Below are 24940 nucleotides of genomic sequence, written 5' to 3' on the forward strand. Positions count from 1 at the left end.
AATTAGGGAAGAGAAATAGAAAGAGAAAGTGTAGTTCTCATGAGGCTCTCCCAGATGAGTAGATGAAATTCCAAAAGGTATATATCTATGTTTAATGCTCTCAAAATTAAGGTTAAAAGTAACCACTATTTTCAACCCCATTTTCTTCATACAGGTTAAACACAGGTTTTGCAGTCAGACAGGACTGAGTTCAAATCCTAGATCTGCTTCTTACTAGCTTGGTGACCTAGGACAAGTTACATAATCTCTCTGTGCCTCAGTTTCCTCATCTGTAAAATGGAGTAATGATAATGTTGACCATATAAGGTTATTGTGAGTTTCCAATGCGAAATGCTGATCATAGTACCTGGAAGTTCAGTTGGTAATACGTGTAATAATTATTATTTTATAATGTTCTGCAAAAGTACCCTAATGATTCTTGAATAGAGTTAACCTAAAGGCAGTTTCTTTTCTTTTCTTTTTTTAAGAATTGAGAAAAAATTCAATTCTAGCATTTGGGAATAAAAATTTGTGTAAAAATGAATCTATTCATTTTATTGATCTGTAAGCAAAATGTTATTTATTTATTTATTCAACAGTATTTACTAACCATCTAGTAATTATCAGGCACTATGCCAGGTACAGGGATGACGCCGATGGCAGGGTGTGGTCCCTGCCCTCAAGAAGCTGGCAGTCCAGGGGACTGACAGGTACAGGGATGACGCCGATGGCAGGTTGTGGTCCCTGCCCTCAAGAAGCTGGCAGTCCAGGGGACTGACAAGTAAAGGTGATGCCATCAGTGGAACAAGGGCTGTGATACAAGAATGCACCTGGAGTGTGTGACAGAACTATGGCTTCCCCAAGTTCCTCTTCTTAGATTTACCCTCTTCTCCTTTGGTACCAAGGCCAAAGGATTGGTCCTTTTTTTTTTTAATTGGGTGAATTAAGCCACGGAATTTTTTGAAGTTCTAAAAACTGAAATGAAACCACCTTGATTTATGGAGGGCAGTAGAAATAGTATTTCCTATGCAGCAAAGCCTTCCTCCCAGCATAGTCACTTCCAGGGTTCTCTAGCCAAATGAGGTTACAGGTTTCTATCTGAAGTTCTTTGGTGTATTTTTTCTTTGTTATCCACCTTTCTTTTCTCGCTCTCTTTCCTTTCTCCACTTACCTTCTAATTCCCAAAGGAAGAGTGGTTTATGGATCTAAGGGTGATTTATAGGTTAAGGCAGAAAATGATTTTTATTTTTTTTACCTACAAGTTTCATACCAAAAAAAAATGTATAAACTTCCATGGAAGGCATTGAAAATACAGATAATTTTAATTCCATTGCATTTTTCCAGAGTTCTCAATCGTAATCCTCTGACAACCATTGAAGATTCCTATCTTTTTAAATTGCCAGCATTAAAATATTTGTAAGTATTGCAACAATCTCATGGATTATGAGATGATTTCGATTCTTCATTTTTACTTTCATCAAAGATTAAGTATTTTGCATTTAGGCCTAAAAGACATAATTTTCATTTGGTTATTGAAAAAAGTCATTGGCGAAGAAAAGGATTAAGAAAGGATGTATACTGGGCAAGACAGCAACAGTGGAAGAGAGCAGTGTTGAAGAACACATAAGGATATGGTATATGCAGATAAATGTAGAACTATCATTTATTCAAAAAAGCAAAGAGATTAAGGTGTACATTATAAAAAGAACAAGGAATCAGGAGAGGTTAATAAAATAGGGGAATGTGAAGTGGGATAACGGTAAAAGACTACAGGTTCTACTGTTCTGTGCTGACATCATTCATTTGATGACGCAAATAAACTTAAATTTCTTCCATAAGAGCTTTCTGGAACTATCTTCTATGGCAAATAAGCTCGAGCTAGCTTGTTTTACAAAGAAGCCAAAATTGAAGTAATTACTTGTCCTTCAGTATCTCTTTACATACAGAATTTTTGTCTTTGGGTTCATATCATGAACATTTGGTCTTTCTCCTTCAGAGACATGGGAACAACACAAGTGTCACTTACAGCAGTTGAGAACATCCTCATAATGACACTGAAGTTGGAAAAACTGTAAGTCATTTTTTTTCTTAGATTTATTTTTGCTTAAGTTTTTTTTTAGGTATGTTTCATTATTTCAAAGTCAGTTTATTGAGGTCTACTTACATGTAATCCAATTCACCCTTTCTAAGTGTACAAATGTATACAGTTATATAACCACCAGCACAATCAAGATTAGAATATTTCTGTCGCCCCAAAAAGGCCCTTGTGCCCCTTTGCTATCAATCCCTTCCTGCCACCATCAGCCCCTGGCAACCACCTATCTTGTTCTTATCCCTGTTGTTTTGCCTTTTGGAAAATGTCTTATAAATGAAATCATGTAGTATGTAACCTTTAATGTTTGGCTTCTTTCAGTTAGCGTAATCCTTCTGAGATTTGTCTGTGGTGTTGCATCTTTCAGTAGCTCATTGTTTTGTTTTGCTGAGTAGTATTGCAGTTGTATGGATGTACCACAGTTTGTTTATCCATTCATCAGTTGACGGACAGCTGGGTTGTTTCCACCTTTGGCTACTGTGAATAAAGCTTCGGAAAACACTCCCGGGTCTTTGTATAAACATGTGTTTTCATTTCTTTCAGGTAAATACTAGGAGACAAATAGCTATATCGCATGTTAAGTGCATATTTAGCTTCATAAGAAGCTGCTAAACTGTTTTCCAAAGTGGCTGACCATTTTTCATTCCTACCTGCAGTGTATGAGTGTTGCTATTGCTCCGTATTTTACCTGATACTTATATTTTGGTCTTTGAAAAAGTTTTCACCTTTTCTGTACATTTGCAAATAAAAAGTTATTTCACAAGTAAGATTTAAAAAAAAGTAAAGGCAGCTCTGTACAAATATATCAATAAAAAAAATATCAACACTGTCTATTAATACCTGTACACTAGTAGTTGTGTAAAGTATCTCAGTGTGGTTTGAATTTGCATTTCTCTAATAGTTGATGATGTTGAGTGTCTATTTATGTGCGTATTTGCCGTTTGTATCTTCTTTAATGAAGTGCTCACATCTGTTGGGAATTTTGTATTGGATATTTTTCCTATATTATTGGGTTGTAAAATGCTTTATATCTTCTGGATTATATATTCCTTCTCTCAAATGTGTGTTTTGTCAATATTTTCTCCCAGCCTGTGGCTGCTTTTTGTTCTCTCGAAAGTGTATTTGAAGAGCAGAAGGTTTTAATTTTGATGAAGTCTAATTTAGCAATTTTTTTTTTTTTTTTTTTTAGTATATGACTTGTGCTTCTTTAGTGTCTTATCTAAGAAATGTTTGTATAAGCCAAAGTCACAAAGATTTTCTCCTGTGTTTTTTTTCCCAGAAGTTGTATAGTTGTATAACTCTTCCAATTAGGTCTATGATCCATTTTCAGTTAATTTTCATATATGCTATGAGGTAAGGGTCAAGTTTATTATTTTTGGTGTTAAAAAATATTTTTGTAGGGCCCTGCTATGACACCTTATTACACAGTTTACTGAATCTAATTTGTGCCATCCGCCTCCAATAGAGCAGGCTAAATAGAAATTTGATGTTAGGCTAAAGCTAGTTGAGGGGACTATGTGAGATGAGTACGGAAACGGGCCCTTCATTTAGCCATCTGCTCCAGCCACTTTCGTTGGGTCACCTCCTTGACTCTTCTTACAACATCAGATCCTACGGGTCACTGCTCTGGCCTCGTCTTCCTCAACCACCTGCAGCATTTGCCACAGTTGATCCTTCGCTTGTCAATGAGATGCCAACCTCTCCAGATAGTCAAAGTCACCATCCGCAAACCACCTTTCTTCCCTTTTCATGACCATCAGTAGATGAGGAAAATGCTATCATTCCCTGTAGCCATGTGCCACCAAGGCCTTGAAGAGATTAGAGCAACTGCCATCCTTGAGTTCATTATTGGAATGCCTTAGTAGTTTAGGTTGGGCTGAGATACTTCTGAATTAAACTAGAGATCAGTGTCAGCCAATTCTAATCCCTATCCCCTTTATTCTAGGCATACCATACCCACTGCCATCCTTACCCTCCTGTTGGGCACCTCTATCCTCCCTTCTGTTTATTTGCCATATTCAAGAGCAGCAGTTGACCAACTGGTCCCCATCCAAGTCTCCAAGCCATATTCTCCAAGAACTCCTTCATGGAAGTGGACAGCAGGTCTAACTGCTTCCATGTACTACTGCTCTCTTTACCAGGGGGCCAGAAGAACTGGATGGTAGCTGGCTACCATACTGAATATTTTGATCAAGGAATCTGTAGGTGAATCATGATCAAAAGGAGAAAAAATTTGGAACAGAATTTTAAATTCTTACAGAATGCAACCCTGACCACCTGACACTGGAAGAACCCCAGAATCTATCACTCTCAGAAAATCTTCAAACTATGACCCAAAATTATTCCCTGAAGTTATCTTTAAACTAAACAACGGTTTAGCTACATTAGTAAAGAATGTTCACCACAAGTATTGCACTCTTTTAAAGAATTATCTATATGTGATCAAATTGACAACAGTTAACTATAAAGCATAGATAAAATGTATAGGGGGTGGTCAATCTAAGTCCATGGTGGTGAAACAATATGGGTAGAGATAGTGAAAATGAGGATACCCTTCAAGAATGTAACCAATGTTATTGAATTGTACATGTGGAAATTGTTGAATGGATGTATGTTCTGCTATACAGATTTTCACCAAGGTTAAAAAAGAAGAAGAACTCCTTCTTACATAGCCCTGTGGCTTTGACCTGCTTCTATCTACTTAAGTAACCCCATTTACATTAGTTTAATTCTCCTTATTTCCGTTTACAGGATCTTACCTAGTCATATGGCATGCTGCCTGTGCCAGTTTAAAAGTACCATTGAAGTTGTCTGCAAGACAGTCAAGCTGCGTTGTGACAGTGAATGTCTGATAAACAGCACACGTTGCAGTGAGTCTGAAATGCTTCATGATAAATTTTAGACTAGCAATGTAAATACTTTGTTTTTATTCCTTCATTCATTCAGAGTCCCAGTGTAACTAGCTGGAAGAACTACTCCGTTGCTGAAAGTCAGATTCTCAGTTTGGTCAGTCAGTTAATAATGCTACTGATCCACATGCGTAAAGGAACAAGAGAAAGGAAAGCAAATGGGACGGGAATGACCTTAGTGGGCCGCATGCTCTGTACCCTGCTCTGTGCTTGGGCATTACCCCAAAATGGTAACTTATTCAGATAGTGTACTGTGGCTTGTAAACTGATTCCATATGGATTATGTCTCAAGTACACCCTGCCTTAGGACAGGTATAGATCCATTTTTGTTTGTTTTCTTTCTGCGTTTGCAATTTCATAAAAGAGTACAAGCAATAATGCTTTATAAAAGTTGTATTTGAAGTCTCAGAGTTTCTGGTCCTATAACCAGAAGCTGCTACCTGTATCTCATAATGGATGAGAGGGCGCTTCCGTTCTTAGACTGTCCAACTCTAAACTTGCTCTGAATCTCAAGGTTCTCTATTCCCAAAACAAAAAAGCAGATGCTTTCAAGTGTTTTTTTTTTTTCTGTGTATTAGTTTTTTTTTTTTTTTATTAGTTTATTGGCACTAACTTAATGATTTCCAAAATTGATCAACTTCACATCCAGAGAGCCCGAATATGGGCCTCTAACCGTGATCTGGAACAAATAATAACCAATACCACTTTGCTGTTACTGTTAGGCGCTCTTGAGTCGGTTCTGACTCACAGCAGTTCTATGTACAACAGAACGAAACACTGCCCAGTCCTACACCATCCCCATAATCATTGCAGTGTTTGAGCCCATTGTTGCATTCATTGCATCAATCCATCTCATTTTCCCTGACCCTCTTTTTCCCTGACCCTCTACTTTACCAAGTATGACGTTCGTCTTCAAGGGCTGGTCCCTGCTGGTAACATATCCAAAGTGTATGAGACGAAGTCTCACAATCCTCCTTTCTAAGGATCATTCTGCCTATACTTCTTCCAAGACAGATTTGTTGGTTCTTCTGGCAGTCCATAGTATATTCAATATTCTTTAGCGACACCATAATTCAAAGATGTTGATTCTTCTTCAGTCTTCCTTATTCATCGTCCAGCTTTTGCATGCATATGAGGCGATTGAAAATACTGTGGCTTCAGTCAGGTGCACCTTAGTCCTCAAGGTGACATTTTGCTTTTGAACACTTAACAGAGGTCCTTTGCAGCAGATTTGACCAGTGAAATGCATCATTTGATTTCTTGACTGCTGCTTCCATGGCTGTTGATTGTGGATCCAAGTAAAATGAAGTCCTTGAGAATTTCAATCTTTTTTCCATTTATCATGATGTTGCTCATTGGTCCAGTCATGAGCATTTTTGTTTTCTTTATGTTGAGGTGCAATCCATACTGAAGGCTGTGGTCTTTGATCTTCATCAGTAAGTGCTTCAAATCCTCTTTGCTTTAGCAAGGAAAGTTGTATCACCTCCGTATCACAGATTGTTAAGCCTTCCACTAATCCTGATGCTGAGTTCTTCTTCATATAGTTCAGCTTCTCTGATTATTTGCTCAACATACAGATCAGATAAGTATGGTGAAAGGATACAACCCTGACATACACCTTTCCTGATTTTAAACCATGCAGTATCTCTTTGTTCTGTTCAAACAACTGCTTCTTCGTCTATGTATAGGTTCCGCATGAGCACAATTAAGTGCTGTCAGTTTGTCATGTTGCTATGATGCTGGAAGCCATGTCACCAGTATTTCAAATACCAACAGGGTCCCCTATGGTGGACAGATTTCAGTAGAGCTTCCAGACTAAGACAAACTGGGAAGGACCTGGCGATGTACTTCTGGAAAAACTGGCCAGTGAAAAACCTTATGAATAGCAGCAAACCATTGTCTGATGTAGTGCTGAAAGATGAGCTTCTCAGATTGGAAGGCACTCAAAATATGACTGGGGAAAAGTGGCCTCCTTAAAGTAGACTAACCCTTAATGATATGGATGAAGTAAAGCTTTCAGGACCTTCATTTGCTGATTTGCGACTACTCAAAATGAGAAGAAACAGCTGCAAACACCCATTAATAATCATCATGTGGAATGTATGAAGTACGAATCAAAGAAAATTGAGAGTCGTCAAAAATGAAAGGGAACACTTAAAGATCAATATCGTAGGCATTGGTAACCTGAAGTGGACTGGTATTGGTCATTTTGAATTGGACAATCATATGGTCTACTATGTCAGGAACAACAAATTGAAGAGGAACAGTGTCACATTCATCATCAAAAAGAACATTTCAAGATCTATCCTGAAATACAACGCTGTTAGTAATAGGATAATATCCATACGCCTACAAGAAAGGCCAGTTAATAAGACTATTACTCGAATTTATGCACCAACCACTAATGCCAAAGATGAAGATTTTTACTAACTTCTGCAGTCTGAAATTGATCAAACATGCAATCAAGTTACATTGATAATTACTGGTGATTGGAATGTGAAAGTTGGAAACAAAGAAGAAGGATCAGTAATTGGAAAATATGGCCTTAGAGATAGAAACGACACTGGACATCGCATGGTAGAATTTTGCAAGGCCAACAACTTATTCATTGGAAATACCTTTTTCAACAGTGTAAATGGTGACTATACATGTGGACCTTGCCAGATGGAATACACAGGAATCAAATCAACTACACCTGTGGAAAGAGACCATGGAGAAGCTCAATATCATCAGTCAGAACAAGGCCAGGGGCCAATTGTGGTACAGACCATCAATTGCTTCTACACAAGTCCAAGTTGAAGTTGAAGAAAATCAGTACAAGCTCATGATAGCCAAATTACAACCTTGAGTATATCCCACCTGAATTTAGAGACCATCTCAAGAATAGATTTGACACATTGAATGCTAATAACCAAAGACCAGACAAGTTGTGGGATGACATCAAGGATATCATACATGAAGAAAGCAAAAAGGTCATTAAGAAAAACAGAAAAGAAAAAAGAAACTTTGCTACTTATATAAAAATAGTACTGCTTGCTTTTCAGAACATTTCTGTTATTCCCTTCCTCCCCAGAGGTGGGCCCACATTTCCTGTCCCCAGTTCTGAGCTCTCCACAAGCCCATACTCCTCCTTTCCTATGATCTTCTAGTCCTCCTTTGACTCTCACTACCACCAAAAATACTTTTAATTCTTGTGGAAAAGAAACACAAGTGCACAATGGTACATTTGACCTTCATGCAGTCAGAAGCTTTGGGTGGTTCCTCAAGTAAAGCTGGAAATATTAGAGATGAAATACAATGAAAGGAAAGTAGTCATCTGACAAAAGTTGCTTCTTCCCTTCTAGCATGTAGGATTTCACGTAACGTTTATCCAGAAATTGCTATTATCCCATCCATTAATTACACATTCCAGCTAGGCATGCAGCACACCATGGTGCCCGGCTACCCTGACTGAACATTTTGATCAAAGATTCAGTAGAAGAATCCTGATGAAAAGGAGAAAAATGTTGAACATAATTTCCAATTCTAATGGATGCGAGACTTTCTGGAGCCATTGAGGCTGGATGAACCCCTGAAACTATTGCCCCCAGATTATCTTTGAAACTTAAACCAAAAAAATACCCTGAAGTCTTCTTGAAACCAAACAATGGTTTAGCCTAACTGGTAAAGAATATCTGCCTTGAGCATGTGCTCTTTTAAGAACTATCTATATGGGATCAAATTGACAACAGCAACTTGCAAGATTAGATAGGAAATTTAGGAGGCAGTGCGTTTATGTTAGTGGGAGAGAAACAATTCAGAAAAGGAGGGTGACAATGGTTGCACAACTTGAAGAACGTAATCAGTGTCACTGAATTGCTCATGTAGAAATTGTTGAATTGGTGTTTGTTCTGCTGTGTGTATTCCCAACAACAACAATGACAAAATAAAATAAATTTTTTAAGTGTCTTAGCAGACCCAAGGGGAGGAAAATTTCTTAACCTATTATACCCCAGATCTCTGCCCAATTTCAGAAACGAACCAGGTGGACATAGTGGACACAGTCTGTACAGAGCCTTCTGTTATGGGGACTAGGATATATGGCAGGAGGGACCCAGGGAAGGAGTTGGGCAGGTGGGTGGAGAAGGGCGTGTCCAGATGAGGAGCTGTGAGCAGTGAGATTTGGAGGCTCAACTTCAACACCTGTGCACTTGTTCCCCTCAGAGGTCTGTCTTTCAAGGTAGTCACCTGTGATGGCAACAAGGATGTGAACACACGGAAGGTGGAGAGAGGAAGCTTTGCCCTCTCTCTCTGCATCTGAGGCAGGACAGTTTGTGGCATATGAATGTGAGGAGAAATTACAGATAGATCTTCCTGAGTGAGGGAATCTTTGTCTTCCAGCCCTGGGTTTATTTAAGTCTGGACACTTGACCTTTGGGGACCAAAAGAATATTCCTAAATATAACTGTTACAGGGAAAGGCTTCCCAGTTCAGGCCTAAGACCTGCCTACGTTCTTACCTCCTTCTGACCAAGAATGACCAGGAAAGGCTCAGAGGTTCCACATGAACAAAGGTTAATTAGGGACAGAGAAAAAGTAAAAGGCTCACAAGGGAGAGAGGGAGAGGGGTTTCCACCAATGCTAGCCTTCAGTCTCTCACGGAAAAAAAAGATTTTTTAGGGCTTATTAAAATTTTTAGGTGGGAAAAAGGCATTATCTTTATCCATTAGATGGGTGGAGATTTCTAGGAGAAGAGGAGGGATTGTGGAAATCACATGTGTCCACAGTTAGAATTCAAGATGGACTTCCTCGCAGATGTTGCTGGAACCAAGATGGAGTCTGTCACAAAGGCTGCCAGGATGTCGAAAAGGACTTATTCTGGGATGCTGTGCATGCATGATGCCACTGTATCTTAGTTTAAGCCCTGGCAAGTGGTCCCTGTTCATGTCTGACTCATGTGGAAGGTCATTCATAGGCCATGCTCATCTTTACTGAACATGCTCCGCACCTGGTGAGGCCTTGAAAAACAATTCAGTAGGATTATCAGTAATTTACAGCTGGCCAAGCACACAGGGCCTTGAAATGTAGCTCCTATTTAATTCAGCCACCCAATCTCTTTCCTGTCTCACTTCACCCCTGGGAGACCTTAAAGCCATAAATCTTTATGGGAATATGGATGGAGGTCTCTGGTTCTGTAACTTCTTCATGCTGAACCGGGGCTTTGTTCCTGCCTAGCCGAGTAAAAGTCTCTCGCTACCTGTTCTAATGATATGTATATATAAGGGCTGGCACACTCTTACCTGGGTATAGATTGGAATCTCTACATTATCATTAGCTTGAGCTGAAATTGTTGAAGTCATAAGGAGATAAACTTTACAAGGAGACTAAAAAGTCATGGTCTAAAAATTAATAATGAAAGTATAGCTACTGTAGGTCCCAGTAAAGGTAAAAACCTAAGTGAGCGAGGGCAGGTATCCCTTGATCTGGGCCCAGGTGTCCCCTGCCAAAGTCTTCAGAACATCGCGAAGCCATGCTGCATGTTCTAACAACCTTTTTGCCCTCAATTTCACTTCCCCAGAAGAACAGATGTACATGCAGTAAGGGGTATTAGCGAAAGCACAAACTCTACCCTCTTCTGCTAATAAGTACTTCGGGGCTACTCTGTGATCCATCACCATGTTGGCCAAAGAGTCTAATGAGGTAGCAAGGCCTTTGAGTCCCTGCCCGGCATCTTCAGCTATCCCCCCCACTATAGAGGCTACATTCTGGATTGTGGAGGCATTACAAATAACACTCACTGTTATTCTTCCCAAGGCCGTTATCGGGCCGTCACTCCGAGAGTAATGAGGGTGAGGGGCTCTGGTTTCCCTCTGGAGACTTCACTCTTTTTCCTTGCCTATGTAGATACTTATCTATTGCTGGGAGGTGTCTTTTTTCATTTAAACAGGAACTTCAGGTCTTCTACTGGTTCACAGGTATAGTTTGGGAGCTCTTCAGGGAAATCTCCGTCTTCTTCAGTAGGCTTCTCAGTCCTAACAGGGAAAGCTTTTATCTGTCCTATAAAAAGGTCTTCATAAACTAGCAGAAACTTATAGCCTTGGCATGCAGGCATGACAGTAAAATCTACTTGCCAGTCTTCTCCTGAGTAGGTTCCTCTCTGTTGGACTTTCTTTACAGGGTCGGGTGGGGAGGGTATCAGGTACGACTGAGGGTTTTTGTTTTGGGGCAGGTTTTAGAATTGAGCACCACTTTTCTTTAACTGCTTTATGTAAGTTTTTTTCATAAAGGCATTTACTCAGCAAGTTCCCTAATGCAGCCCTTCCATAGTGGGTGGAAGAATGAAAGAACATGGCAATGTTCTATAGTCCAGACTCGGGACCACAGAGAATTTTTTTTATCATTGACTATTTACCTACCTGGGCCTTCTTGGGTATATCCCCTTTTGGCCCCTTTTTCCTTTTTAGCCAATATTGCCTGTACTTGATGAGGACAACTTGGATTCTTCTTTTACTAGGAGGGCCCTAGCTGCAACTACTCGCATGTACCCTGGCCAGCCTTGAGCCACAGGGTCAAGCTGTTTTGAAAAGTAAGCTACTGGCCTGGTTATAGAACCAATTTCCTGAGTGAGGACCCCTTGTTTCCCATGTACAAACAATTTAAAGGGCTTTCTTAAATCTTTTTTTTAATTCTTTCTTTAGTTTATCAGAAGCCTTCTGACATTCTGGGGTCTAATCTAAGGGAGCTCTTTTTTCCCTTTTAAGGGCCTTATACAGAGATCCTGCTATAAGGCCAAAGTTAGGCATCTAGATTCGGCAAAATCTAGCCATCCCCAGGAAGCCCCTAAACTGCTTCTTGGCGGTAGGTGTCGGTAGGACAGTGATAATCTTCTTTCTACCAGCATTTGTTTCTCCGGGGTCAGTATAAAACCTAGGTGGTGTACCTGCTGTTCAGAGATTTGGGGCCTTTTTGGGGACACACGGTATCCCCATTCTCCCAAGAAGTGTAACACTAATATAGTAATTTTTTCTGAACTTTCTTTAGTTGAACTGGCTATTAATATATCATCTATATATTATAATATACTACCTGGCAACTGTAATTCTCTCAATTCTCTAGCCAGGGCATTTCTAAATAAGTGAGGATATTGTCTAAAACCTTGAGGTAGTGAGTCTAGGTATATTGGGTGGTCTCTTGAGTAAGTAATGTTTTAACACTGGTCTTATTCCCTCTTGGGCTTTTGGTTTTAGAGGGTATTGTCTCTTCCAGGGATAGGGTGTGTTGGGTCTCAGCTTGATTAATACAGGAGGCATATTTTTAGTCAGACCCAGAGTTGGGATGTCCCATACATCTGGATTTACCTGTTTTAACAATTTTTTGGGAGATGGGTTCTCAAGCTCAGGAGTCTTCTCTTTAGTTAACATGAGCGGTAGCCCTAAGCTCTGACTTTTGTATGTAGCTATTTTTTTATAGTGAGTTCCCCCTTTTCTAAATATTCTGTTGTGTCCAGCTTAGTTAATAAATCCCTCTCTAACAAGGAAACGGGGCAGGAGCATGCAAGGAAGAGTGGGATAGACTTCTCTGGGCCATTTCACAGGAAACGGGGAAAGTAAAATTCCTTACCTTAAACTTTCCATCTACCCCAATGATAGTGCAGTCACAACCAGAGAGTGGGCCAGGATTTTGGGTCAGAACAGAGAAGGCAACTCCCATGTCTAGTAAAAATGTAATTTCCTTACCTCCCACATCAAGAGTAACCCAAGGCTTTGCAGCAGAAATAGTAATGGTCTTCTGGCCGGGAGCTGAGCAGACTTCTGGGCCTTGTCAATAGGGCCCCTCTTCCTCTTCCTCTGAGAGGGACATCAAGTGCTGTGGGCCTGCCTAAACTGGCCTCCAGGGGAAGTCAACTGGACACCCTGTTTTAAGACGCTCAGGACCCTCCACCTTTCAATGGCCTCTCTTTTTGTAGTACTTACATTGGTCTGGCTCAATACTCACTGGCCGATGAAGAAATTCTCATGGAGGTTTTGGTCTTCAGGATTTTGCAGAGGTACCTTTAGGTGAGCTCTGAAGCGCCACTGCCAACAACCTGGCCTTTTTCTTTCACTTTATCCTCTGTTGCCAGATCTCTGTTATTAAATACCTTAAAGGCTTCCTCAGCCAGTTGTGAGAGTGGAGTCTGGGGCTCTGCCTCCATCTTTTGCAGTGTCCTTCTGATATCTGCTGCAGACTGGGTAATAAAATGCACAGTTAGCAAAGCCTTTTTTTCTAGGCTCTCAGGGTCAGTGTTAGTATATTTTTTAAAAGCCCCAGTGAACCTGGTGAGAAAGACTGCTGGGTTCTCCTCTGCTATCTGAGTAATTTTTTTCACCCTATCATAATTAACAGGCTTGGCTATACACTTTTTAATCCAGCTTATAACACATGTAACTAAATGGCCCTTTTTTTTTTTTTTTTTTTACCATCTCCATTGTAATCTCAGTTCGGCTCTGTGTCAGAGAATGTTTCTCCCCTTAGTCTGAAAACAACGGGTGCTGGTTGTGGGCGGTTAACATCGTCCGCCTGTTCTCTAGCCTTAGTCAGGATCCTGGTTGTTTCAGGGCTTCAGCAGCGACTATATTCTCTAAGGTCTCGGATTGTGTATTTATATAAATAAAATAACATTTATTTCTTAAGGCACAAACTCTTCTTTGAGAGAATAGGAAATCTAATGTTATTTCAGTTTGTAAAATCATAGCTCAAATTTCAGACACTTTTCTGGTTATGATATTTATAACTTTAAGTTTGTCAATAGGAACTTTCAATTCAAGAGTTACAGTATCTAAATTCACGAGTTAGTTAATTTAGGAGAAAAGAGGAATGTGGTTTCTTATCTCCAAAAAGTAGGACCTTGAAGCATTTCTTATTTCTAGAAAGACCTTAAACCACCAGCAGTATTCTCGCATAAACCTGCAGTATCATTCTGTCTGCTCCGCCTTACGTAGTTAATTTCTGTTCCATGTGCTATGGGGTCAACCGCAGTCTGTGAACCCACCAGCATCCGCGTAAGAGTTCTGGCAATTTTGATTGAGTCTAGTCACTGTCCCTTTTATAAGTCCAGTATAATCCATCTTTTTGTTGACATATTCTTTTCAAATATTTTCAGGAAATCAGCAAAGTAAAAACTTATCTGCAGATGACAAAACCTAATATGGTCATGATTAATTTATAAACATAATTCTTAATGGTGAGAGACCTGATAGAAATCAATTACAAGCACAGCGCAAAGGCCAAATAAAATCAGTTGAAAAAAACTATAGATAAAATTATTTTCAATAATAACCATTAAGCATATTTTTAAAGAACTTCAAATGTAACACATAATAATCTTGAGACATAATGTCGTGTAGTCAGGATATACCAGAACATTCCAAAATTATCAAGTCTCTAAATACCTGAATAGTAATTCTTTAATTAATCCATTGGCTTTGACATTGCTAGACTCAAAAAATAAAGTTTCAACCAAGTTGGCAATAATTTGCTGCCTAATATTAGGCAAAAACACAAGAGAAAATACTAACATAAATTTTAACCCATAAAGATTCAGACACTTCTCTTGATTTTAACATGTTCTATGTAATTTATTATTTTGGGGGGCTTTTTTTGTAATTTATATCATGTTAAATAAACATTTCTATAAAAAAAATTTTCATGGCTTTCAAACTTGCCAGAAGTTTATCATAAGTTACCAAGAAACAATACTTTAGTTATTTAACCAATAATCTTAAAATAAAGAACCTTAGTGTTTTTTTTTTTTTTTCTCTTTTTCCCTAAAGCCATGTGGCTTGGTTTCTGACTCAGAAATCTTATTCTAGTGACAGACTGAATCTTCGTCTTTGAAACAAATTATACAAAGAAGAGATTAACTCAGTAATCAAAGAAAATTTTGTTATTTTAACAGCGAGAAACCTAATGCCTTGTTTTATATGTTAAAAAAATATGTTAGTTAACATTAAAGCTCTTAAAAATCTCATAAATTAAATTTTAGTCAGACACATGAAAGTTTTGAAAGGCAAACGATAACTAATGTCTTTCCCTTTTACTGTCCTGGGACTGTTACTTTTATTTAAGACAAAGATATTATTATTTTTTTTTTCCCTACACCAGCTGCACTGGTCTCTTTCTAAAGGGGTGTGGGACTTTCTCTGCTCCTATGGCCTTGGTCTCCCTCTTTTTCTTTGTTTCTTTGGAGGATGGGGGAATGTCTTTAGCCTAGAAGGCAGCAGTTAGGAAGGCTGCCTGGCAATTTGGTCTGTGAATCTTTTCCTTGTCTCAGTTAGAGTATACTTGGCAGGCCAGTCTCATTAAAAAAAAAAAAAATTTTTTTTTTTTCATTAGCTGAGAGATTTTTAACCCTATACTTTCTTCTTTTTCTGAAGCTTTCTTTTTCTTTTATTGATTATAAGAAAAGAATTGTCTGTTTAAGAATGCACCCTAGGGGTGAATCTCCTTGTTTGTTCTCTTGATCTCTCATTCTGTCCAATTAACTATTTCCAAGAACCTAGCTTTTTATTTTTATGGGTAGTTGATAACACCAGCTTTTTCTTTTAGTCCATAGGAATTTATTTGTCTCTCATGCTGCAGCCAAGAGCTTTCTCAGCTCTGGGAGAGAAATTTTTTTTTTTTTTTTTTTATCTTAACACTCTGCCTGGAGTGTTCTCTGTATTGTGATTCAAATCCCAGTCTAGACTGAAAATCTCTTCTCCCCATGCATCTCTTTTTTTAGCCCAATCAATAAGTTCTAAGGAGTCTCTATAAGTATTTTTTAATTTAACCCAAATTTCCTTTCACCAATTGTTTTCTATGCATCACGCATAAATGACACATAAGGCACAGAGGCGACGGAGATGATCTTGCAATCTCAACCTTTCAGACAGCCCTGGTCAAGCAAAAAACTCACACATAAGATGAACAGACAAACAGAGAATGCTCAGACCAGACAAGCCAGAAAGGGAGAGGGGAAACGAGGATGATTTAGTGAGGGCCAACACATTATCTGAATCTCTACTTCAATCTTCCAGATACCCCTTATCCCCAATACCAGATGGGGGTGTTACATCCACTCCCCAGAACCAGGGTACACGAACCAGAGACAGACAACATCCAGACACACAAAAATAACAGCCATCACATACTCATATATCTGCCCCAAATCTAGAGTCACCAAGAGTCCCTCTTTGCGATCACAAATGTAATAATGGGACTGAACTGGTAGAAATACACTAACTGGGCAAAACACCAGGGCTATCACCCACCAGCCAGCACTTAATCAAAAGGAAAATAAAATGGAGAGGAAAGTAAGATAGAAAACAAGAGAGAGAAGAGAGAAAAAGCGAATCACAAGGTCTGCTGATTACACCAGTTTTCATGGATCTTGGACTCAAGCCCCTCACCGTAAACAAACAGTACCAAGTCTGAATTACCAGGTCTCAGGCTCGATTAACAGGTCGTGGATTTTGCGGCTGGCCCCCCGTCACTGCAGACACCAAGTCTCAATTAAGGGGGAATACCAGGTCTAACATGTCTTGGAGGTGACCCCCCCTCACTGCAGATGCCAAGTGTTCACTCCACTCAAGAGACTCCCCGGATTGCACGTGTCCAGGCAGGCATATTTTCAACTCAATCTGGGAAGAGTATCTATTAAGCACGCCTGAATTATCAGGTTTACCAGATTTTGGGGCTAAGCCTCTCACTGTAAACATCGGGTCAGGACTCTCAGGCTCAGGAAAAACAAACAGGTCGAGACAGAGAGAAATATCCTTTGTTCTTATGGAAACCCAGATGAGAGGAGCAGGCACAGAGATCTACTCACCAGAAGGAGGGACACAGGACAGATGGTGTCCTGGCAGGTGTTTGTCCATCCATCAGGGTTTAGTAGGTCTCCTTATGTGCCTGCACTCCCAGGTCTGAGGAAAAAAATCATTCCTGCCACGGTCACCAAATTCTGTTACAGGGCAAGGCTTCCCAGCTCAGGACTAAGCCCTGCCTAGGTTTTACCTTCTTCTGACCAAGAAGGACCAGGAGAGGCTCAGAGGTTCCACACAAACAAAAGTTTATTAGGGACAGAGAGAAAGTAAAAGGCTCACGAGGGAGAGAGGGAGAGGGGTTTCCACCAATGCTAGCCTTCAGTCTCTCACTGAACAAAAGATTTTTTAAGGCTTAGAAAATTTTTTAGGCAGGAAAAAGGCATTATCTTTATTCATTAGATGGGAGGAGATTTCTAGAAGAACGGGAGGGATTATGAAAATCAAATGTGCCCACAGTTAGAATTCAGTCAAGATGGACATCCTCGCAGAGGTTGCTGGAACCAAGATGGGGTCTGTCACAAAGGCTGCCGGGATGTCAAACAGGACTTATTCTGGGATGTTATGCATGCGTGACACCTCTGGATCTTGGCTTGAGCCCTGGCAAGTGATCCCTGTTCCTGTTTGTCTCATGTGAAAGGTCATTCATAGGCCATGTTGACCTTTACTGCACATGCTCTGTACCTGCTGAGACCTTGAAAAACAACTCAGAATGATTATCTGTAATTTATAGCTGGTCAAGTACACAGGGCCTTGAAACATAGCCCCTTATCTTTTCTAAGCGCCTATTTTGTTAATCACAAGTAGTGTTCATGCGCCAGCAACAAAAGTTATATAGTGGTCTGCACTTAGGTTTAGATTCAGAGACTATTTAATGATAGCAGGTAAAGCACACAGGAGCTTGAAATGTACCCCTCCTTTAATTCAGCCAGCCCAATCTCTTCCGTGTCTCATAACCTGTTGCTGTCGAGTCGGTTCCAACTCGCAGTGACTCTATACAACTGGGTAGAACTGCCTCACAGGGTTTCCAAGGTGTAAATCTTTACAGAAGCAGGCTGCCACATCTTTCTGTCCTGGAGAGGCTGGTAGGTTTGAACCGCCAACCTTTTGGTTAGCTTCTGAGCACTTAACCACTGTGTCACCAGAGCTCCATAATCTAAATATAGTTACTATGTTTCACACTATAGAATGTTCTCAGTAGGTAGCCACCTTTTCAAGAGAACCAGGGTAGACAGAGTGGACACATTCATAGTGGGACATTGTTGTCGCTAGTCATAAACTTCAGTTTGGGTTTATTTTTCTCCTCTCTAAACGGTACTCTAATCTTCGTTGACTTCGCATTTCTTTGACTGGGGTGTATGGCTATGAACTGACAAAAAGCTGTCCCATCCGTCTTTCATTATCAATCATAGTCTTTCTGTTTTGGCAGGTGAAGAAGCATCTCTGGGGGCCGCAGAAGGAACATTTATGAAGGCATTACAAGCCCGGAAAAAGAACACCAGCACTGAGCTCACTATTGAGCCAGAAGCTGCATCCTCAGACAGAAGTAGTGTCAACTTGTCAACTGTCCTGAATGAGCCTCTAGGCTTTAATGATGAAAGTGATGTTATTAGTGCACTAAATTACGTATTGCCCTATTTCTCGGAGGGAAATCTAGAAGACATAGAATTGACATTATTACCATTGATTAAACTGCTTTTTTCCAAGGTACCAGATAGAGAAAAGGCCCTGAGTGATTTGGGAAGCAACACACGGAACCCCCCTCTTAAGCCTGAAAATAACCATGAAATTTACAGAAATAAATTGAGGAAGCTCTATTTATTGCAGAATTTGTTAAATTCAGAAATTCAAGGAAAAATTGACAAGGTTAAAAAGAAAGAAAAAACTGCCATGCTTATGTATCCCAATTTTTTAGGTACCAAATTTAAACGCCAAATCTTTCAAAAGAAATTGGAAACTGCTCGACCCTGGGAAAACCATCTGGCAAAGATCCAGAGAACAGGTGTTGGGAAAAGGCTGCAAAGGGTGAACGGAGTCCTCAAGAGGCCAAGGGGCATAAAGAAAAGGCACTTCAAAGGAATGGAAGATCAGAGCATCAAGAGGAAACAAGGGGCCAAGCCATTTATGGAGAATACCCCCAAAGCAAGAAGGCCCCTAAGGCCACTCTCAAAGAAGGTGGAACAACTTCTCAAGGTGCGGAGGCAAAGGAAGGTAGGGGGAGTCTCCTTCAACACAGAGCCTTTATCCAGCAAGGAACGTAAGGCAGCAGTCTCTTCTTCCCTGAAACAATACTCCATGGGCAGGCCTTCTACCTCTCCTCCTTCAAAAGGCCCACCTGAAGTTAGAATCCTTTCAAAAGACTTGTCCTACACCATTTTTGTTTTAGAAGATGCAAATGCTAGAGTTAAAAATATGGAGGCTCCTAAATCAGTATCACATTCCAGAAAAAATTACATCTACCATAAATCTCGCTCTCGAGTGGTTCACAGAAGACCAAAGGCCAAAACAAGTCGAAGGTTCAGAAAGGTCCGTAGACTGATGCTTAGAAATAGACCTCCTTCCTCTGCAGTGAGGAGCCTCATAAATTCCCCTCCTCGAGAGGCTTTTTCATCTTCAGGAGAACTGAGTTCTCCAGGAAATCCTTTTCAAGAATTGTTTCCTTTTTCAGGGTCATCTGCAAAAAACATTACTGTACGCAATGCTACTATGCTAGGTGAGGCTACCCCTGAAATCACTGCCCATAAAGATCCTTCCACTGCAGGTTCTGCTGTGACTGCAGACAACTTCATGGCACCTGTTAAACAAACAAATGAAACACAATGGGAATACCAGAACATGGGCCCTGACTTACCCTCCAAGCCCCATGGCTCCTCTCTCCCATTGCTCTCATCCCCGGGTGATCAATTTGAAACTCAGCTAAACCAGCAGCTACGGTCCCTCATCCCCAACAACGATGTGAGAAGGCTCATTGCTCATGTTATGCGGACACTGAAACTGGACTGCTCAGAGCCCCAGGTACAACTGGCCTGTGCCAAACTCCTCTCCAGAACAGGCCTCCTAATGAAGCTTCTCAGTGAGCACCAAGAATTTAAGGTGTCCAAGGCAGACTGGGATACAGACCAATGGAAAACGGAGAACTACATCAACGAGAGCACCGAAGTCCACAGTGAGCAAAAAGAGCAAGAGTCAAGTGAGGTAAGGACAACTCCAGAAACATGAGGCTCAGACTTTTCCATCAGAGTTCAGGACATGCCTTTAGAGTGCCAAAGCTCCTACTCCATATCTCATCTTGGCCAAAGAACTTTGGTTGAGAAAATCATCTCCCACTTGTTCATTTAGAGAATGGTGCCACTATTCGTAGTGTAGAGGAGAAGTCTTAACACACAAATTGTACAAGAAGAACGCCTAATAGTAAGATTATTCGATTTGTGATGTTCTTTATGAACCTATAAGCTAGATTCACCTGAAAGAATTGGGTTTTGAAACTGAATAGTTAGCTTTTATCCTTTTCATCTCTTTGTTCTACAAAAAAAAATTTTTTCTTCCTGTTTTTCAGCTCACAAAAGAAGTTCCAGGATATGGATATAACCACAAACTCATCTTGGCAATATCTCTAACTGTGGTAGTGATGATTATGATTATAATTTTCTGTCTCATTGAGGTAAGGACAACAATTAATTCTAGTTTCCAGAATATATTTTGTCTTTATAATAGATTCAAAAGCCACAACTGAAAATCAAAGCCACTTTCCCACCTGCTACTACTTGATATTCCTCTTCAGTCACCAGGACTGGGATGTGCTTGGTTCTTTTATTACAAAGTGTGTTCCAGGGATTTCGAAAGGAACCCTACTCCCAGGAGATCTTGGTGGAGTTGAAACCAAGATAGTAAGCCATTAGACTATTTTGAGAAGTTAAATTTAAGAAGTCCAGTGTTGACATGATTGCAAAATTTCTTCAACCCAAAACTGTGGCAGTGATTTGATGTAGATACCAGTCACTTGCATTCTATCCCTGATTTCTTTCCCTGTTGGTTGAAACGATAAGAGAGAGAAAATGTCCACTCTTAGGGAGAGATCAGTCAACCTGGGGAGAAAGGACACAACAAAAAGATAAAAGTGTTACCTTGTAGATTCCTTAGATTTACTCAGCATCTTTTTTCTCCAGTGTATAAACTAAAAAAGAAAAATCCTTGCCATTGAGTAGATTCTAAATCATAGAGACATAAGCATTGTCTAAACAGGCTCAGTTAAAATATTACAGTAAGCAGTTTGGTTCTGCTTGCTCTTTGTTCAGTTATACAATGGTTTATTAATTTCCTGACAGACAGCTGCTAGCATATTTAACAAGCTGACAACTTGACGGCACCCTGCCAATTCACCCTAATTTCCCTATTCACCTTTTCTACTGTCAGAGCACCCTTACATTCCAGCCCCTCACCCTACCCCAGTCACATCATGCTCATTCCTACTTTTGTCTGTGCCTTTACCCCTCGAAAATTCCCTTAATTCACTCTGCCTGTTGAAGTCCTATGCATCTGTCAAAAGCCCACACAAGTCCATCTTTCTTCACAAAGCCTTCCCTGAACCCTTCAGTCCTCCTGGCCCTGGTTCATTTGCGAGATGTGTTGCCATCCCTTGGGGGCCAAAGACTGACATTTGCCCTCTCCAGAGAACTTAAAACTGTGGCAAACAAGTTTTAAAAAGATGGCCCCTCAGGAGGGAAGGTTTAAGATCAACACATAATGGAGCAGAGCAGAGATATGTAAAGACCAGATGGTCTCCCGATCTATCTGAAGGAAAATAGGTCTATCAGCAGGAGGGTTGGTCAGTTCCTTGTAGAAAAGGCAAGGAACAGGATAACCTGGGCAGTGCCTATCCTAACATTGCACAAAAGTAAGGATGGAGCCCAGGGCAGCAGAAGTGAACTGTCAGGGCCACCAGCAGGGCTGTGCCTGAAGAGGAGATAGATGGATGAGGCTCCCTCAGATCTTTCTATGAAACCCTGGATTCAGCTGATTCCTTACATTCTATTCTGTTCTCACCAAGTAGCCTTCTGATTGTGCTTTAGTGAGCACACAGGCCTGTCTCGTCAGAGACACAAATCCCTCATCCTGTAGACACCGAAGTCCTGTCTGTGAAACAGATGTATTTCTCACTGTCAAGTCATAATTTGGCGTTCTGATTTTTGGTCAGTCCTGCAATATTGATAAGGTGAGACTGCCCCCAAAAGGAAGAAGCTGGTTCTCTTTTGGTGGTGACAGAGTCTGATTTCTAAGCCTGGGAGGCTGGGGACCAGCATGGGGTCAGTTTGCCAAGACATCTGGAAAGACAGTCATTGGCCATTGCCCAAACAGTTCCCTCTGCTTCTCCAAGCAGCCTGTGGGTGTTTCCTGTTCAGACATTTCTATAAATCCTGTGCTGCTTTTAATTCCTATGTTCAGTTTAGCCTTACATTTGTATTCATTTCTGTCTTCTCCTTGTATCCTCTCCCCCAGTTAGATCATAAGATTTATGAGGACTGAAACCATGCAGTGTTTTACAAACAGTAGAAAATAATGGTGCTCAAGGGAAGAAAGATAAGGCGTTACAGCAATTCCACAGTGAGAAATAATACAACCTAATATTTATTTTGAAGTAGCAGACAGAGCCCAGTAATAGACAGACCCATGTATTCTTAACACTTTAGAAATATCAATTTTTAATGTTCTAGTCAGTGAGGGGAAGTGAATATATGGTAGAACAGTGGTCTAACTATTGGGGCGGGGGGAGATAACGGCAGATCCACATTTCTCACCTAAAACAAACATATTTCAGTAAATGTAAAAAAAGAAACCATAAAAGTATTAGAAGGAAATAGAAGCCGTATTTTTATTATCTTGTGGTGGGAAAGAGCTTTCTAAGCCTGATACCACAGGCAGAAAACTTTGATAGATTTGACTACAATTAGCAAAGTTGGGAGTCCCTGGAAACCCTGGTGGTGTAGTGGTTAAGTGCTACGGCTGCTAACCAAAAGGTCAGCAGTTCGAATCCACGAGCCACTCCTTGGAAACTCTAGGGGGCAGTTCTAGTCTGTCCTATAGGGTCGCTATGAGTCAGAATCGACTCAACAGTAGTTTTAGGGAGTCCCTGGGTGGCGCTGGACTATTAACGGAAAGTTTGGCAGGTCACACCCACCCAGGGGTGCCTTGGTAGTAAGGCCTGGTGATCTGCTTCTCAAAGATCACAGCCTTGAAAACCCTATGGAGCAGTTCTGTTCTGCACACATGGAGTCGTCATGAGTGGGAATCAACTTGAAGGCATCTAACAACAACAAAACAGCAAATTTAGCATTGATTTAAATGCCAAACATTGGACAGCGTATATTGTCTGGCACAGGAACCCTAGGAGGAAGGTATTATCATCCTTCTTTTATAGATGAAGGAGATCAAATTAAGGCCCCCGGGGCAAAACCAAAAGCAGAACTGATAGTCACCTGACTATGAAGCCTGTTCTCTTTTGCCTCCTTAAAGATAAAAACAAGTGCCAAGTATTTGAAGCATCAAAATACAATGGAAAGAGTTGAAAGGATTGATATTTTGAATATAAGAAGAGCTTTTATAAATCAAACAAGAAAAAGACAAACAATCCAGGGGAAAAGGGGGCAAGGGGTATGAAGAGTAGGAGGTGTTTGCACTCTTGTGGTATATGTCGTATGTTTTAGCCCATGTGGAATTTATTTTGTTTATTTGGTTTTGGTGTGGCTGAGGTTGAGAATCTTTTTCCTGCCTATGTGAATATCCAGTTGTTTTATAATCTCCTAGTGAATGGTTCCTTCTTTCCACGCTGATCTAAAATACTGCCTTTGTCTGGACTCTGTGCTGTCCCACTGATTGACTTCTGTTTTCCTCTACCGGTATCGCCTACTTAATTCCAGTTGCTGTACAACATAATTTGATATTTGGTAGGGCAAGCTCCTGCTCTTTGATCTTCTTTTTCATCCTTCTCAAGCTGTTGTTGCATATTTTCTCTAGCAAATGTCGGCTGGTCAGTTTTGTAAAAAGAAAGCTATGTTGGCATTGGAATGGAATTGCATTGAATCTGTAGATTAATTTGAGGAGAACTGGCATCTTTACAATGTTGAGACTTCCCTTCTAAGAACGTGGTATCTCATTCCACATAATCAGTTCTCCTCAATGTCCTTCAGAAGAATTTTAGTGTTTTCTTCACAGAGGTCTTCCACATCTTTTGTTTATTCCTAGGTACTTTATACATTTTTATTCCTATTGTGAATGAAATCCTTCTTCCATTACATTTTCTAATTGGGTATTGGTGGTACATAGGAAAACTGTTGAGGTTTGTGTGATTTTGTATCTAGCCACCTCACTAAATCCTAATATTACCTGTACCCATTGCTATTGAGTCGATTCCGACTCATAATGTTACGGGAGAATGGCCTCAGTTCTTGTCTTCAGTGTAAGAAGAACTCAAACACTGAGACAGTTTCAACCAAGCAGAGGTTTATTAGCTAACAGAGGGTTAGTAGTAAAAGTACACTTGACTAGAAAGCGTCAAGCGGGCTACTCAGATATAGAGAGAATCTGAGAGCCCTGATAGTCCTTTTCTTAGGGTCTTATACCCTTCTTGACCCTTATCTGTCTCTGTTAACATTTAAAAGCCAGGACAGGACCGCCTATGGAGACTATTTCTTTGGCTTAAGGTTTAACTATGTAGGGACCATCTCACTGAGGAATGTCACCACCCCCTGCCTCTTCCTCTGTAAAAAAAAAGGGACTATCTTATTGAGGAATGTCACCACCCCTTGTCTCTTCCTCTTCTGGAGTGTAAGCTCTCCTCCTCCCCCTTACACCTTTCCCCCCTCAAGTGTCATTTTCTCAAATTTTGGGGGCTGTTGAAGGGGAGTGATCTGTCTTCTGTAGCTACTTCTTGTTGTCATTGGAGCATAGAGTTGGCCCTAGGAGAGGCAATTGTTCTTTAATGAGGGGGATTAGCTTAACTTCTGGAGCCGATGATGGAAGTGTTGGGCAGCTTGATCTAAAGGGCTTTCAGGACTTGTATTTTTTTGACAAAGTCTGAATTACAACCATTTGTAATTGAAACTTTTTTAACCTGGAAGATAGTATTTTAAAGACGCAGGGCCCAAA

The 24940-nt window shown here is 40.4% G+C and overlaps 1 protein-coding gene across 1 annotated transcript in view; it reads left to right on the top strand.

The window, feature by feature from the left end:
• Window positions 1–1975: 1975 nt before the first annotated feature.
• LOC100676068 (leucine-rich repeat-containing protein 37A-like) overlaps window positions 1976–24940 on the top strand; it is a 30230-nt gene continuing 7265 nt past the window's right edge. Inside the window, exons 1-5 of the mRNA XM_023556121.2 lie at window positions 1976–2050; window positions 4823–4941; window positions 18228–18512; window positions 18765–19993; window positions 20355–20459. Coding sequence (XP_023411889.2) covers window positions 1980–2050; window positions 4823–4941; window positions 18228–18512; window positions 18765–19993; window positions 20355–20459 — 1809 coding nt within the window. The 5' untranslated portion in view covers window positions 1976–1979. The remainder of the gene's footprint in view (window positions 2051–4822; window positions 4942–18227; window positions 18513–18764; window positions 19994–20354; window positions 20460–24940) is intronic.

The sequence above is a fragment of the Loxodonta africana genome, chromosome 18 (genome assembly GCF_030014295.1).
Source record: "Loxodonta africana isolate mLoxAfr1 chromosome 18, mLoxAfr1.hap2, whole genome shotgun sequence".
Lineage (NCBI taxonomy): Eukaryota > Metazoa > Chordata > Mammalia > Proboscidea > Elephantidae > Loxodonta > Loxodonta africana.